At 41.7% G+C, this 16,624-nt stretch overlaps 1 protein-coding gene across 5 annotated transcripts in view; it reads left to right on the forward strand.

Annotated features, from left to right (window-relative positions):
* Positions 1–16,624, forward strand: part of ACTR8 (actin related protein 8) — a 26,370-nt gene continuing 9,746 nt past the window's right edge. The window contains exons 1-14 of one of the 5 annotated variants that reach the window (XM_017851885.1): positions 1–229; positions 1,972–2,142; positions 3,533–3,643; positions 4,244–4,348; positions 4,607–4,780; positions 5,281–5,374; positions 5,906–6,038; positions 7,614–7,767; positions 8,856–8,951; positions 9,456–9,596; positions 10,487–10,751; positions 11,843–12,006; positions 12,808–12,996; positions 13,916–14,494. In XM_017851885.1, coding sequence (XP_017707374.1) covers positions 107–229; positions 1,972–2,142; positions 3,533–3,643; positions 4,244–4,348; positions 4,607–4,780; positions 5,281–5,374; positions 5,906–6,038; positions 7,614–7,767; positions 8,856–8,951; positions 9,456–9,596; positions 10,487–10,751; positions 11,843–12,006; positions 12,808–12,951 — 1,875 coding nt within the window. In that variant the 5' untranslated portion in view covers positions 1–106 and the 3' untranslated portion in view covers positions 12,952–12,996; positions 13,916–14,494. Of the gene's footprint in view, positions 230–357; positions 564–1,971; positions 2,143–3,532; positions 3,644–4,243; positions 4,349–4,606; positions 4,781–5,280; positions 5,375–5,905; positions 6,039–7,613; positions 7,768–8,836; positions 8,952–9,455; positions 9,597–10,486; positions 10,752–11,842; positions 12,007–12,807; positions 14,495–16,624 lie in introns of those variants that run through there. The other 4 variants (XR_001881457.1, XM_017851888.1, XM_017851887.1 and 1 more) reach the window with 4 other exon arrangements.

Consider the following 16,624-nt stretch of genomic DNA (forward strand, 5'->3'; position numbering starts at 1 on the left):
ATCTTGACTGTGGGCGGCCGGCAGTGCGTCTGCGCGGTGGCCCTTCCGTCCCGGCAGTCGTGGCTGCGGAGCTGAGGCGAGAGGTTGGGGGGTGTTGGCGGCCACGATGACCCAGGCTGAGAAGGGTGACGCGGAGAACGGGAAGGAGAAGGGCGGCGAGAAGGAGAAGGAGCAGCGCGGCGTGAAGCGGCCCATCGTGCCCGCGCTGGTGCCGGAGTCGCTGCAGGAGGTGCGGCTCGGGGCCGGTCTGGGTTAGAACCCTTTGCCCTTGCTTGGGTCCTCCGCTGGGCAGGGGGCGGGAGGCGGCGGGAGGCTTCGAGTCCTCCCTGCAGGCCCCAGCCCCTGGTGGGGAGTGCGGAAGTGGTCGTTCCTTTCCGGGTCGTGGCGCGCCGAGATGCCGAGGGCTAGGAGGCGCGGAGCGCCAGGAGCCAGGCCGAGCTCCCGCAGGGACACAGCTCCGTCCTCCCGCACGCCCTACCGGCTGGCTGTGTGCCCTGCGGCCCGGGCTGTGGCCTCAGCTTCCCGACCATAAAACGACCACGGTGATACCAGCCGCCTCGCAGGTTGCCATGAGGGTTAAATGGTGGCAGATAGAGTTTAACACCAGGCTGGCTCACTGGGAGCGTCAGTCTGTACCTTTGTTAAGGAATCTCAGATAATGGAAGTCATTTCAAGCAAGGAAATGACGGACATTTGTCTAAATATATATTAAGAGCTTGTGTATCAAAAACAACACGATTAGACCTAACTAAACTAACCAGAAAAAATTATTTGCAGTAGCATGCCTGGCAAAGGACCTTAGACGTATGCACGCACACAAAACCTTACTGATCAGTAACTGAAACAGCATTCATGTAGGAAAACGGGCACAGGCAGTGTACAATTCACATAAGTGCTCACATAGGGCAGCTACTAGTTAGCTATCACTACTATGACAGTGTCTGGCACACGGTAAGCGCAGAGTGGCCATTACTGTTGCACAGGCCTGTTTCTCCATCCAGCTAGTTGAGAAGGCTGACTGGATGGTCTGTAAGGGCCTTGCCAGATGCTTCCCTCTAGGATTCTCCCACTCTTGGGGGGGGGGGGTTGATTAGGAGGGGAGAGCTCACACTTGGAGACAGGACAGCAGGTATCAGAGCATGGCATGGAATGGGCTTGTGCAGAGGGCAGTATTGGGCACTCAAGCAAGTACCTCCTCCATCCCCGACAGTCAGGGAGGGTTTCTTCAAAGGAGGTGAGGTGACGTCTGTTTAGAGTCCTGAAGGTGATTGGGAGCTAACCAGAGGGAGGAGGGAATCTCAGGGAAGAACAATGTGGAAGAGACTTGTGCCAACAGAGAATGTGAAGTGTTGGAGGCCCAGCCAGTAGATTAGGATGTCTGGAGTTAAGGAAGGGATCTTAGCGGGGACCATATCATGAGGGTCATGTAAGCCACAGAGTCTGACTTCTTGTGAAGGCAGTGGATCACGTTGAAAGGCCTTACTATGGTAAAAGACAACGTTCCTCGAATGCTTCCGGTGGCCCAGCTCTGAGTTACATGTATAATTCATTTAATCCTCACAGTAACTGGTGAACTGTGGGAACTTCATTCAGAGCAAGAAGTGGCAGTCTGAATTTGCAGACAGATCTGTGAATTCAGAGCCTGGGCCCGGACTCTATAGCAATGTTTCTTCAGTCACATAAATGCTCAGGAACTGTATGTTAATTTGTGGTGGATAATTTTTGTTTCATTCATTTAAACAAATATTTGTTGAGCTGTGTATTTGACTCACATCAAGGGAACATAATAAACAATAAGTTTGTGTTTAGGTAGAGAGCAGTAATTGGATACTTCTCAAAGAACTCTCTTGACTGAATTATTTTGATATCTTTGAGTCAGCTTCTTAGTTTAGCTTGTTATGTGTATGTTGTTTAACTTTGTTACCAGCATATTATTTACGAAGGTCACACATCTATGTTTTATATCTGCAGCAAATCCAGAGCAACTTCATCATTGTCGTACATCCAGGTTCAACAACTTTAAGGATTGGTCGAGCCACAGACACTCTTCCTGCCAGCATTCCTCATGTCATTGCGCGAAGACACAAACAACAAGGGCAGCCCCTATACAAGGACAGTTGGCTTCTAAGGGAGGGACTAAATGTAAGTCAAAAATGACCTGGAGAGAAAGCCTAAGGTTGTTTCCCTGGGAGGGCTTAGACACTTAAGTACACCAGAATCTTAAAGAAACATCTTCATAGCTTTGCTGTGTTTTAAAATAATAATGTCACTCATTTTTCATCAGAGCTAGCGATTTGAGATGTAAAGAATTAGCTAAAACAAAAGTAAGTTTTTCAGGGTGAATTGAGTGTTGATGAAGGTGTTCTATAACGGAAGACACAGAATCATCACTCACTTAAAGTGATACATTCAGGTCCTTGTTAATAGGCTTAAACTTACTGGTTAAGCCATATTTAAACTGTAAGTATTTGAAAGAGATACTATTTTAATCCATTAGCAAATTAGATTGTTACAATAAGCACTTATGGTCTTAGATTAACCATAATTTCAAGGCAAAAAAAATTTTTTCTTGCAGTAAGAATCCTATGTTACAGATGGTGATCATCAGGAAAATTCTTTGTGATCAGTGATAAATCTATATATTACATCATAATCCACAGTTTACTTTTAAGTTTTAAGTCAAGGATAGTTTTGGGAATGTAAAGTTTCTTTAATTCTGATAGTAGGCCTTAGGGTTCCATTTTTTAGTGTAACTAGCAGATTCTATGTAAGTCCAGTTGTAAGTTTAAATATAACTTGCTGATATAAGAGTCTGCACTTCATTATTTATCTTTGGATGTTGTAATTCTACTTTAGGGAATACGTTTAAGAAATAAAAATCAAAAAACATTTCTGTAAAGATATTTATGGACATTTTCTTTATACTATAATAATGAGAACACTTGCTGATCAACATATGAAGGAATGTGACATTGTCAAAATTGTCAGCGTAAGAATTATATAATTGTATGGAAGAGTTTCTGAAATACTTTGTAAACATGAAGTAGGTATGCTTTGATTAGTGCTGTGAGAAATTTTATGAAAAATCACTTGAAAATTTAGCATATAGTTGTTTTATAGCGAGGGCTGCTTTTGACTTATAAAAGATTCCTGGGAATTCTTTTTTTCTTCTCTTGAGACAGGGTCTTGCTCTGTTCTTCAGGCTGGAGTGCAGTGGTGCGACCTCGGCTCATTGCACCCTCCACCTTCTGGGCTCAAGCAATCCTCCCGCCTTAGTCTCCCAAGTAGCTGGGACCACAGGCCTGTGCCACCACACCCAGCTAATTTCTTGTATTTTTTGTAGAGATGGTGTTTTGCCATGTTGCCCAGGCTGGAGGGAATTCTTAAGAGTAGTACATGTGATAAAGATTAAGGAAATGCTACTTGTTGATAAAGGAGCATTTCCAAAGATTGGATTAAATTAGTAGTTTTTGAATTGCTTTCTCTTCTCATTAAATCCTTTGTACTGCTCATCTTTCATTTTTTACCCTAGAAACCGGAAAGTAATGAACAAAGACAAAATGGCCTTAAAATGGTGGATCAAGCAATATGGTCTAAAAAGATGTCCAATGGTACAAGACGCATTCCTGTGTCCCCTGAACAGGTTCGATCAACTCTTCAGATTTATTCTTTTATCACCACTATTTGTATCATAATACCATTCACATGTTCTTCCTGTATCACTATGCAAATACAAGATGGGAGTTCCTTATAAAGGAAGAAAACCCCCTATAACTACTTAGAGAACACCCGAGTCAGTGTTACAAATGCTTAGGCAAGCCACATAATCTATGAGGTGGGGTTAGGCAAGTTGATGGAAGTTTATACTTTACCTGAGAAGGTGTGATTCCAGGATCTTGGTGCGAAACTGTTCTTACTACGTTCTTCAATTTCATATGATAAACCAATATGATAGGAATGGACATGAGTCTGTATTACATATAAATTTGAATTCAGCTTTAAGCAGAGTTTAGTGTTAATTTTGGACTGGCTGTGAATCACAGCCTAGGTGTTAAAATTGGGGAAAACCCCAAGATTGTAAAAGGACAAGAGAATCTATTTGCAACCAGTCAATATTTTGCCAAATATTTGTGATTAAAATTTGCCAATGTATGTAGTGTGGGAGAGAAAAGAAAAGGAGACCCTTAATGTTGCCCCCGCCTTGAATAAATTGAGATAATTTTCTGATGGTTTTTCTTTTCAGGCACGCTCCTACAATAAGCAGATGCGACCTGCAATTTTAGATCACTGTTCGGGAAATAAGTGGACAAACACATCTCATCACCCTGAGTATTTAGTAGGAGAAGAGGTAAGAAACTTCTTTACAATAAGAATGGAAGAAGGGGAACCTGATCCTCCTCCTAAAATTCACTTACATTGCTACTGAGTCCTAGTCATTTCCTAGCGCTCTATAACCCTACTTTGAGTACCAGATAGTCCCACCGACTCCTACATCACTCAGAATTTCTCACATTCAGCAAACGTTAGTTAGATTTTTGGATATGAATCTAGAAAACCTTGAGAGAAAAGTGTTAACAAAGTACTCATCTCCCTCCTCCTTTTCTAGGCCTTGTATGTTAATCCACTGGACTGTTACAATATTCACTGGCCTATCAGAAGAGGTCAGTTAAATATTCATCCAGGCCCTGGGGGCTCTCTTACAGCTGTTCTGGCAGATATTGAAGTAATATGGTCTCATGCGATACAAAAATACTTGGAAATCCCACTGAAAGATTTAAAGGTGAGTTAAAATTCTCAGTTAATTTGGATTGTTTTTAAGATTCTTGGTCAATGAAAGTACACATTACCAAGTTGTTTGTAATATAGTGTCCTTCTTGATGCATTCTTGGCCTTCAGGGTGAGGATCTTAGTGGCATGAGGATGTCTTTTCTTCTTCAGTTAATTCCCTTCTAGTGCTTTTTATTCTTTCTCTGTTTCTTTGGTGTCTCTATTACTCAAATCAGCAAGCTTGCTTATTTTTGTCTTCTCTTTGGACCTTACTGACACATCAGTTGTCTTATTTTTCATTTTACAAGTTTTAATAATTTCAAGGAAAAAAAACACTTGAGCATTTTTTATTTCTTTATAAAACCCAAAGGATAATACAGAGGTTTGAGCTTTTATTCTGGGTGTGTAACCGTAGCTGCTACTCCTTTAAGGGAAGTCTCTCTAAAAAGAAGTGGTGAATTTGACCTGACGAGACTTGAGTGTTAACCCTTTTATCTTTGTTCTTCTTTTTAGTATTATAGATGTATCTTGTTAATTCCTGATATCTATAATAAACAGCATGTGAAGGAACTAGTGAATATGATACTAATGAAGATGGGCTTTTCAGGTATGTCTGGTATCCCAGTGAAACCTATTTTAAATGGAATTTTCTTTCTTTAATGAGAGTTAATCTAATTTACTGATTGATTGATTGATTGATTGATTGATTTTGAGACGGAGTCTCGCTCTGTCGCCCAGGCTGGAGTGCAGTGGCGCTATCTTGGCTCACTGCAAGCTCTGCCTCCCGGGTTCACGCCATTCTCCTGCTTCAGCCTCCCGATTAGCTGGGACTACAGGTGCCCGCCACCACACCCGGCTAATTTTTTGTATTTTTTAGTAGAGATGGGGTTTCACTGTGTTAGCCAGGATGGTCTCGATCTCCTGACCTCGTGATCCACCTGCCTCAGCCTCCCAAAGTGTTGGGATGACAGGCGTGAGCCACCGCGCCCGACTTACTTAAATGCTTATTCTGAAAGGATCAGTGTTCCTCAGATACCCTGCCCAGAAGTCCCTAGGCTCCCCACTTCAGTTGATTATCTGTTTTGGGATCTTGACTGCTGTACAGCTGATCACTACTCTGCCTTTTTTTTTTCCCCAGGGATCGTGGTCCATCAGGAGTCTGTGTGTGCCACCTATGGCAGTGGCTTAAGCAGCACGTGTATTGTAGACGTTGGGGACCAGAAGACAAGCGTATGCTGTGTGGAGGATGGGGTGTCTCATCGGAATACTCGGTGAGGAACTTGGAAGGTGGCATTCCCTGTTCCCTCTTCCCTCATAATGTGTTCAACTGTAAATAATAAAAAATCACAGGTTAAAAATTATAAGATAACCGTATATTCAAAAGTCTGCATAGGAAACCAGCAAGATTATGGAAGTGCAAATTCCAGCAAGGTGAAAACGAATGATTTTACCCTTCCCATTGGAACTTCTTAATATGGATTTACATTAGCAGCCCCTGAAAGTCCTGTTATGTTTTATGTGCTTTCCCATAGAGGAAATGTAAACGGGTAGTAGCTTCATGTCTTTAGCTGTGGTTTGGCATAGAGCTACTAATCACACCCTTATAGCAGAGCTTTATTTAGGCAAGTCATGTAGGAGGAAATCGGCTTTTTCAATCTGAATTATCTGGCTAGTGTTTTGAATATCTGCATTTTTTTTGTCATAGTGGTGTTCTGTGGGTGAGTAACTTTATATTGATAGACAGGTAAAGAAAATAACTGTCAGGACCAGATTTGCAGCTTGTCCTTCTTCAGGCAAGCCTGACATATGTGAGCACACTCAGGTAATGCAGGTGTGGGCTCTCTGAAGCATTTTGTGCTCCAGAGATGGCTTCTTGCTGCCCCTCAGGATGCTTTCATTCTTCCTGTCCTCCACATTAGGTAGTTTGAGTCTTTAAAAGAGGGCTTAAATTGTCCATGAGAAAGGGTCATCTGCTGCCTCCCACCCCAAGTTCTAGTACATTCTAAAATCCATTTTGAGTTATTTTGGCTCATCCGTTGTTAGAATATCCAGTGCCACTGGTTCTCAAAGTGTGGGGAAAATGCTGGACCCAGGTTTCCTACCAATAAAATAATATAGCAGCTGTCTCCCCAAATTGTAGAAACCTTCAGTGAGTAGACAGCTTTCTCTAAGCTGTTCTCCCATAAGTTTGTCTTGTATTGTCATTGCTGCCTTATATGCTAGTGAGTGTAGACCACCAAACAACTGTCATATGATAAACACATATTGACTGGGAAGTGAGCTGGATTTAATAGTGAGTATTGGGTTTCTCAGATACATTTTCAAACATCATGACTACGTTAGGTGTCCCCCACTGGTTTTTGCTAAAGTTCCTTTTCTCCCTTCCATCCATTCATTCTGTCCATTCAACATATATTTCTTGAAACTTCTATATATCACTGTGTTTAATGGACATTTTTGTTTGTTTGTTTTTTGTGGTTTTTTTTAGATAGAATTTCACTCTGTCATCCAGGCTGGAGTGCAGTGGCGTGATCTCTTGGCTCACTGCAACCTCCGCCTCCCGAGTTCAAGCAATTCTTGTGCCTCAGCCTCCCGTGTAGCTGGGATTACAGGTGTGCATTATCATGCCTGGCTAATTTTTGTATTTTTAGTAGAGACAGGGTTTCGCCATATTGACCATCTGGTCTTGAACTCCTGGCCTCAAGTGATCTGCCCATGTCGGCCTCCCAAAGTGCTGGGATTACAGGCAGGAACCACCATGCCTGGCCTTTAATGGATTTCTTCAAACACCTTTTGCACCTTCTTAACCAACAGATTAACCATCTACCCTTTTCTCTTAACTTTAGGCTTTGTCTGGCATATGGAGGATCTGATGTGTCAAGATGTTTTTACTGGCTAATGCAGCGAGCTGGGTTCCCTTACAGAGAATGCCAGTTAACAAATAAAATGGATTGTCTTCTTCTGCAACACCTTAAAGAAACTTTTTGTCATTTAGATCAGGTGGGAGCAGAATCAATATTGCTGATTATTTTTGTTTCTAGGAAAAAATTAAGAGATTTAAAAGATACTTAAAAATGTAACAGCATTGGCTGGGCATGGTGGCTCACACCTGTAATCCCAGCACTTTGGGAGGCCAGGGCAGGCGGATCACGAGGTCAGGAGATCGAAACCATCCTGGCTAACACGGTGAAACCCCGTCTCTACTAAAATACAAAAAATTAGCCAGGCGTGGTGGCGGGCGCCTGTAGTCCCAGCTACTCAGGAGACTGAGGCAGGAGAATGGCGTGAACCCGGGAGGTGGAGCTTACAGTAAGCTGAGATTGCGCCACTGCACTCCAGCCTGGGCGACAAAGCGAGACTCCATCTCAAAAAAAATAAATAAAAAAGTATCAGCATTATACTACCTTTTTCAACCCAAGATAAAGCCTTGAGGAGAAAGCCCTTAAGGAGTGAGAGTTTTTTGGGTTTTTTTGCTAAGGTCCGAGCAGTGAGGGTGTGTCTCAGGCTCTGGAAAACAGTTTAATTTTTTTAGGAAACAGAGTTTAGCAAATTTCTCTGTCTCATCTTGATAAAAGATGAAGATAAACCTTTAGGTGTAAGGAGGATAGTAGGTAAATATGTAAGTACAGACATTTTATTAAATGTTATAATTTGAAGCACTTTCCTAATATTGCAAACAATGTTTAATCATTGCTATATATGGATTGGTATCCTTTTTTTGTTTGAGACTTGTTTTTACTTTTTTCAGGTAATCTAAATTTTAAAAAATTGGGGAAACAAAAATACTGTAAATTTAAATTTCCCAGTTACTGAGGGAATTTGCTTATTGATTTGGGTCATTGTTTGTACTAATGTATATTGATAATGGAGAAAATGAATAATGCAAACAGTAGAAATTCCAGAAATTTTAAATAGAGGAACAAAGTACAGCCGGATTCCTGTTTTATTAAGTTATAGTGAGAGTGGTACAAAGCTGTAGGTTGTCCTTTTTATAGGTGATACTTAGATGAAGGCGAGGCTGAAGCATAATTTGAAGAGTTTACATGCATTCTTACTGATTCACTGACAGCATCTTTTCCTGGAATCAGGACATCTCTGGGCTTCAGGACCATGAGTTTCAGATTCGACATCCTGATTCTCCTGCCCTGCTTTACCAGTTTCGATTAGGAGATGAAAAACTCCAGGTAACTTATAAGTGTCTGTTTCCATGGGTAGAAAGAAAGTTATCCAGGTTCAGTCACACTGAGAGAATATGCACTTGCTGGAAACATTGTGAGATCAGAATGTCAACTGATTGTATATTATCCACTAAACCAACATTTAAGCCACTGGTATAGAATGGATCTGAAAAACATCTTTCTAGTTAGCCCCTATATGAGGAGTTGTTAATTAGAGAGAAAGGTAGCATTCTTTTTAGGAAATTACGAAGTAGATTATGAAGTACTTTATATTTGTTTTGAGATTTCTCTCATATGGTGTCATATTACCTATCTAGTTGGATGATGAGTGAGTTTTCTGGCCTATGGTACACCAGAGAAATAATGCCACTTCCAAAAGACAGGATTGCCTAGTCTAACTTAAGAGAATTTGATCTGCTAGTTTTGTTTTTAGAAGAACAGCGTTTAGTGGATCAGTTTTTTTCAGGAGGCAGTATCTTTTGTTGATCACTCTTTTCCTTCCATGTACAGGCTCCAATGGCTTTGTTTTACCCCGCAACTTTTGGAATTGTTGGACAGAAAATGACGACTTTGCAGCACAGATCTCAGGGCGATCCTGAGGATCCTCACGATGAACATTACCTGCTGGCCACACAGAGCAAACAAGAACAGGTCCGTAGCAATTCTGGTAGGAGAAGAGAGAGTTTTGTCCATGAAGGAGAAATTTGTCCAGCGTTAATAGGCCACTGTAATCAGTTCTATCTTCCAGCATAATAACACTGATACAGCTTTTAGAATTGTAGATCAACTGAAGTCTGAGTTTAAAATCTGGAAGACAGATTATTCAGCAAACATTAATTTTCTGAATGCTAGTCCATACATTTAAAAGTTAATGACACTTTCCTTTTGGTGTGTATCATTTACTTACATTATTTACTTCGGAATATTTTTTCAGCAGTATTTTCATTAAAATCTCACCTGTTATTTAATTTTGTGAAAGATGCATGGCATAGCCAAAGAGCTGAATTCCTTTGTTGAAAGCAGATCCCCATAATACGATGTCTGGTACGGGGACACAAATTAAAGGTCTTGTCTGCTAATGAAACAGCACCAGCTCATGATGGAGACTAGATTTTCTAGGCTTTGTTCCTCCCCAGAGGCAAACATGAGGTGGACTGATAGGATCTGAAAGTAAGAATTCCTTAACAGTCGTGGCCCATGAATCCCACTGGAATACTCCATTTAAAAATTCAGGCCACGGGGAAGAAAGTCTGTCTGCACTGGTTTTTCAGTTTTAAAATCTAACCAGTGATGATACGGTTCTGAGAGCCACCCTGCCTACCGGCAGCTACCCTGCTTTGGAATGGTCAGAGCATCTTCATCTGTGCACCGTCTCTCATTTCTGTTACCTGGGAATGGGTGCTGGGCAGTTGTTGTATTGCTGCGTGACTTTTGTTTTATATTAGTGCATGGTAGTAGGGTAGGGAGGGATCTAGCTAGACAACATCAACAGTGTTCTGTTGTAGTAATACCACCTACTTGATTGTCCTTTTGATTTAAAGTCTGCAAAAGCTACTGCTGACCGAAAGTCTGCATCCAAACCTATTGGATTTGAAGGGGATCTTCGTGGCCAGTCCTCTGATCTTCCAGAAAGACTCCATTCCCAAGAAGTAGATTTGGGGTCCTCACAGGGAGATGGCCTGATGGCTGGCAACGATTCCGAGGACGCCCTCACTGCACTGATGTCCAGGAAGACTGCCATCTCGCTGTTTGAAGGGAAAGCTCTGGGCCTGGATAAAGCCATCCTTCATAGCATAGACTGCTGTTGTAAGCACATCCGGGGAGACCAGGAGATAACAGTGAAACAAGATAGCAGTTAAATAAATTGGTTCAGTCTAGAATATACTTTTGCAGTATAACATTCATTGAAAAATGATTAAGCGCCTACTTGACTTTCATTGCCAGGTGTTGGGAATACATTAACGAGGTAGGATGGGTTTATAGCCTAGTGGAAGAAGCCAAAATAAGTCAAATTATTACACAAATGTGGAATTACCACTGGCAGGGTACTGCTGAGCAGTCAGTATCCTTTAGCTCAACTTTGTAGCACCTGCCAGTGGTAATTTCACATTTGTGTAATAATTTGAGGAATTTCACATAGAATCTTTATTCCCTAGGGGATGGTATGGAAGGTGGGAGGCAGGGAAAGCTTCCTTGAGGAAGGCGACCCTTGAGAGAGACATAAAGGATGATGAAAGGGGTCAGTTAGCAGTAACAGATGGGACAGAGGAAGAAGCCTGTGAAGATCAATGTGGCTGGGAAGCAGAGTGTGAGGATGAGGCTAGAGAAGCAGGTGAGGACCACCCATAGTGGATCTTGTGGGTCCCTTTAAATATTTTATTTATTTATTTATTTTCAGACAGAGTCTCACTCTTGCTCAGGCTGGAGTGCAATGGCATGATCTCGGCTCACCACAACCTCTGCCTCCTGGGTTCAAGTGATTCTCCTGCCTTAGCCTCCTGAGTAGCTGGGACTATAGGCGCGTGCACTACCATTCACATCTAATTTTTGTCTTTTTAGTAGAGACAGGGTTTCACTATGTTGGCCAGGCTGGTTTCGAACTCCTGGCCTGGTGATCCACCCACCTTGGCCTCCCAAAGTGCTGGGATTACAGGCATGAGCCACCACACTCGGACTGTTAAAGATTTTGATCCTAATCCTGCAAGTAGGATTGCAGTGTCGTGGCAACACACCTACATTTGTGTTTTGTAGGGTTCCCCTGGCTGCAGTGTGGAGGGTGGGCTGGAGGGAAATCTTTGAGAAGGCTATTGCACTTGCCCAAGCAAGAGGTGTTGGTGGCTTGGGCTAGAATTATGGATGTGGAGAAAAAAGCATGGAGGATGTCACTGTCTTTTCAGCATCCGATGATACCAAAAAGAAGATGTACAGCTCCATCCTAGTGGTGGGAGGTGGTTTGATGTTTCATAAAGCTCAAGAATTTCTGCAGCACAGAATTCTCAACAAAATGCCACCATCGTTCAGGCGAATTATTGAAAATGTGGATGTGATCACAAGGCCTAAGGTAGGTTGTTTTATTCTGCAAGTTGGACTGTATACAAATGAAACTAGCCTTGTATGTGGACAGATCAGATCCCAGGAGGCATGAGCTTGTTTCTGAGGAGTTCTTGAGGGCTTAGGGCAAGTGGGAAAGTTAATTTCAGCAAACCATAGATGTGGTGGAAGGTGCTCTGGCCTAAGGTACTGGATTTCTGCTGCTTTCCCCTGCCGTGCTCCCTAAACTAGCATGACTGAATTCCACCTTTGTTGGGCAAGGGAAGGACAGACTGCTCTCAAGCCCTGCCAGCCAGAACAGCTCCATTTTAATCTCTTTTTTATATTAAGGATCTACTTCTGGTCCCTGGACCAGATGATGTTTAAGGATCTTTTTGGTTTGAACTATCTTGAAAGATAAACCCAGGAATTTAGAAATAGATTTTGTGTGTTTTATTAAATGTCACTAACAATTCCTGGAAATGTTCCTATTTCTTTTTAATCCTGAGGGAGGGATTGTGGGGATCTATTTATTCCATTCAAACTTCAAAATAAATAAGTCATTTGTATATGTTCCTGTGTACAGGGTAAACAGTATTTGTGCAATAGTTGTAAATAATAGCATCTTTAGTTATAAAAATTTAAAAGTTTTCTTGGCTATTGAAAGAGAAAGATGCCTGTAGTTCATAAGTACTACTGTCTTTAATACAGGTTGAAAGCCTGGCTTACTAGGTATTGACTCAGCAGGGATTTTTCTCGGCCCCATATTCAAGTAAATGATTGAGTATGTATCTTATGTGATTAGGCTGAAATGTCTTCATCCCTTCTATAGGACATGGACCCCCGGCTGATTGCATGGAAAGGAGGGGCAGTGTTGGCTTGTTTAGATACAACACAAGAACTGTGGATTTATCAGCGAGAGTGGCAGCGCTTTGGTGTCCGCATGTTACGAGAGCGGGCTGCGTTTGTGTGGTGAATGGGGAGGAAATGTCACTGCTGAAGACCAAAAACAAGCTTCTTGGTATAAAAGACTCTTACAGAATATATGTATTATAATTTATTAGCCTAGATGCTTAAGTGTCATGGACAGTAAATGAATTTGAAATTTATGTTGAGGACATGACATTGGTTTGAAATTATAAACTGCTTTTGAGCAGTTTGGTCAGGGCATTTGAGAATAAATAGGAACTTACTCTTCAGTTGTAAACTCTCTTGCCCTCTCTCAGGGTCTCATAAACTCCCCAGTGATGTAAACATTGCTATTGAAGTTTCTCATGTGGTGAAGCCCTTCATTTAAGTTGGCTAGTTGAATCTCATCAGTAGGCAGCCTCATAAAACCATGAGGGGTAGTGTGTGACGAGGGAGAACTGTCTACTCATGCCATTCTCTCTCTTGTCTAGTATTTCATTAGGATCTAAAGTTGTCTGAGTTAAGTGCACTTATGATGTGACTCATATGTCCTTTTAGAATCCCAAATAGGGGGAAAAAGTTTTGGTTGTTTTTGGTTTTTTTCATTTTCTGTTGGATTACAGAAAAAGAATGGGACCCATTCAAGTCTCGATTTCCAAAGGTAAAGATGGAAGGCTGGGCAGACTGGCTTTTGTTATCTGACATGCTCTAGGGTGAGCTTGGAGGAAGAAAGAAAACAGTTTTTATTTGGCCAAAACAGAACAAACGCTGAAAAGGAAATCTTGTTTTCTTCCTAAAGCTAAATAGAAATGATTTGGGTATAATTTAGAGTTCTTGTGTTATACTGATAATGGTGACTGATGTAGTTATTAATACTACCAACTTAGTCATCAAGCCCCAATTTTCCTTTACGTGAAGGATTAAGTGAAAGCTTCTGGAGTTCATGATGTTTAGTATGATTAGTTGACCTTAACCTCTGAGCATCCTGAAGCAAAATCTAAGTAATACAGCTATTACCACTGGTGGTCCAGGCTCTGGTGAAACCCTCTGAGTCCAGGAGGAAGAGAAGGCATTGTCCAGAGACAGGAACACAGTCTGGGAGCCCAGCGCTCTGGGAGGAGTGAGAAAGTGCTGCTTCCTGCTGCTTGCTCCTAGGCACCTGCTTCCGCCATCTCGCTTATCAAGGCTGGAGATGGGGGTGAGACGGAAGGACAAAAGCAGGGAACAGGTAAGAGATGGAAATCAGAATGGAATATAGAAAGAACTCTGGATGTAGAGAAATGCCGGTACTAGAGCATTTTGTATCAATGGGAGTACCCTCTGTAACTGCTCAGTAGGTTACAAATGAAGAGTCTACTAGTATTAAAAATAGTTTAAACTTGCCAGTACCAACTGGGATGTGTGCCTTCAATTTGAAAATTGTATGTTTTATTTTTTAAATGTGTTAACAACATTATAGAATATTGATGTCATTTATGTTTCTGGGGTGTTTCAACGCAATTTTGTATCAGCTGCCTGTTTTCAAAAACATAATGTATCTGGGCTGGGCGCGGTGGCTCACGCCTGTAATCCCAGCACTTTGGGCAGCCGAGGCGGGTGAATCACGAGGTCAGGAGATCGAGACTATCCTGGCTAACATGGTGAAACCCCATCTCTACTAAAAATACAAAAAATTAGCTGGGCGTGATGGCGGGTGCCTGTAGTCCCAGCTACTCGGGAGGCTGAGGCAGGAGAATGGTGTGAACCCAGGAGCCGGAGCTTGCAGCCGAGATCCCGCCACTGCACTCCAGCCTGGGCGACAGAGCGAGACTCCGTCTCAGAAAAACAAAACAAAACATAATGTATTTCTGGTTAAATAGTTCTTCACGAACTAACAGCATATTGCTCTTATATAACTGGTAGAGCTGATTCAAAGGAAGTTGGTTTCTGGTCCAAGTTTGACCTCAACCATGTCCATCTTCTGTTACCAGCACTTACAAGCACTGTGAAAACTGATCGTGACAAATAAGTGAAATTTGCTACATTAAACATATTGCCTCAGCCATTACTAAGTGTCCACTTGTAAAGCTGGACACAGTTTTTATTTTATGCTTCATTTTGATTTTTTATCCATAAGACATAAATTAGAAGGCATGAGGTGGCCCTTTAAGGATAATCTGCAAATATACACATTTTAATAGTCATCCATCTGAAATTAATCCACATTCCAGAGAAGATTCAGTATTGTGCTGTGTGAAATAAGCATTCCCAGAAAAAAACATATATGCTAATATAATGTAACCTCTGCATTAAGAAAAAGATGCTTTTAGGCCAGGTGCAGTGACTCACACCTGTGATCCCAGCACTTTGGGAGGCCCAGGCGGGCAGATCACGAGGTCAGGAGATCAAAACCATCCTGGCTAACACAGTGAAACCCCATCTCTACTAAAAATACAAAAAATTAGCCGGCATGGTGGCGGGTGCCTGTAGTCCCAGCTACTTGGGAGGCTTGGGCAGGAGAATGGCATGAACCCGGGAGGTGGAGCTTATGGCGAGCCGAGAGGGCGCCACTGCACTCCAGCCTGGTCAAGAGAGGGAGACTCCGTCTCAAAAAAAAAAAAAAAAAAATTGCTTTTAGAAGAGTAAAAAGTTGGAAGACAAAATTCACCATCTTTTGTGTTCTGTCATTCTGTGGGGGTTTTTTCATTTGTTTGTTTTAGACAGGGCCTCGCTGTCACCCAGGATGGAGTGCAGTGGCACAATCACCATTTACTGTACCCTTGACCTCCAGGGCTCAAGTGATCCTCCCACCTCAGCCTCCCTAGTAGGTGGGACCACAGGCTCACACCATCACACTCAGCTAATTTTTAAAATCTTTTGTAGAGATTGAGGTCTCGCTTTGTGACCTAGCCTGGTCTTGAGTGATCCTTTTGCCTTGGCCTTGCCAAAGTGCTACCATTGGAGGCATGAGCCACTGCACCCAGCCCTGTTTTTTACTTAAGTAAACCATTATAATAACTGATTTATAAAAAGGTTACTTCAAGAGGGCTTTCAACTTAATTATTTTCATTTAACTAAGAAACTGAGAACTCTGACAGTGACCTCTAATCGGTAACTTTAGGCAAAAGTAGACAAGTTTGTGGGTAATGTATTTTGGTGTTCATGTTAAAAGGCACCTGTACAAGAATCAAGATATGAATCTAGTTTGTAGAGGGAAGGTCTTATGCAAATACTAAATCATACAAGTGGTTACATATATACTAGATCATCTGGTTCAGTAAAGGTGGGTTCAGCTTGTTTATTGCCTACTTTTGTTATCTTAAAAACCGTGATTTTTTGCATGTAATAGAAGGTTTTTCACCTAAGATGCTATTGAGTGAACCAGTGAGGGGTTCTTAGATTTAGTATTCATTAATTAAACATAGAATATTAGCTAAACAGTTCTGTGTACATTGCAATGCATGGACTATGCAAGACTAGATGTTTGGCTGGAAGATACTTTATTGTTGCATTATCAAAATGGTTATAGTTTTCAATTAAAACTAATTGATTTCTTTTTTTTTTTCAGTGTAAGAATAATATTTTTTATTTTTTTCTTTTTTTTTTTTATTATACTTTAAGTTCTAGGGTACATGTGCATAACGTGCAGGTTTGTTACATATGTATACTTGTGCCATGTTGGTGTGCTGCACCCATCAACTCGTCAGCACCCATCAATTCATCATTTATATCATGTATAACTCCCCAATGCAATCCCTCCC

The sequence above is a fragment of the Rhinopithecus bieti genome, unplaced genomic scaffold (genome assembly GCF_001698545.2).
Source record: "Rhinopithecus bieti isolate Rb0 unplaced genomic scaffold, ASM169854v2 scaffold_33647, whole genome shotgun sequence".
Classification (NCBI taxonomy): Eukaryota; Metazoa; Chordata; class Mammalia; order Primates; family Cercopithecidae; genus Rhinopithecus; species Rhinopithecus bieti.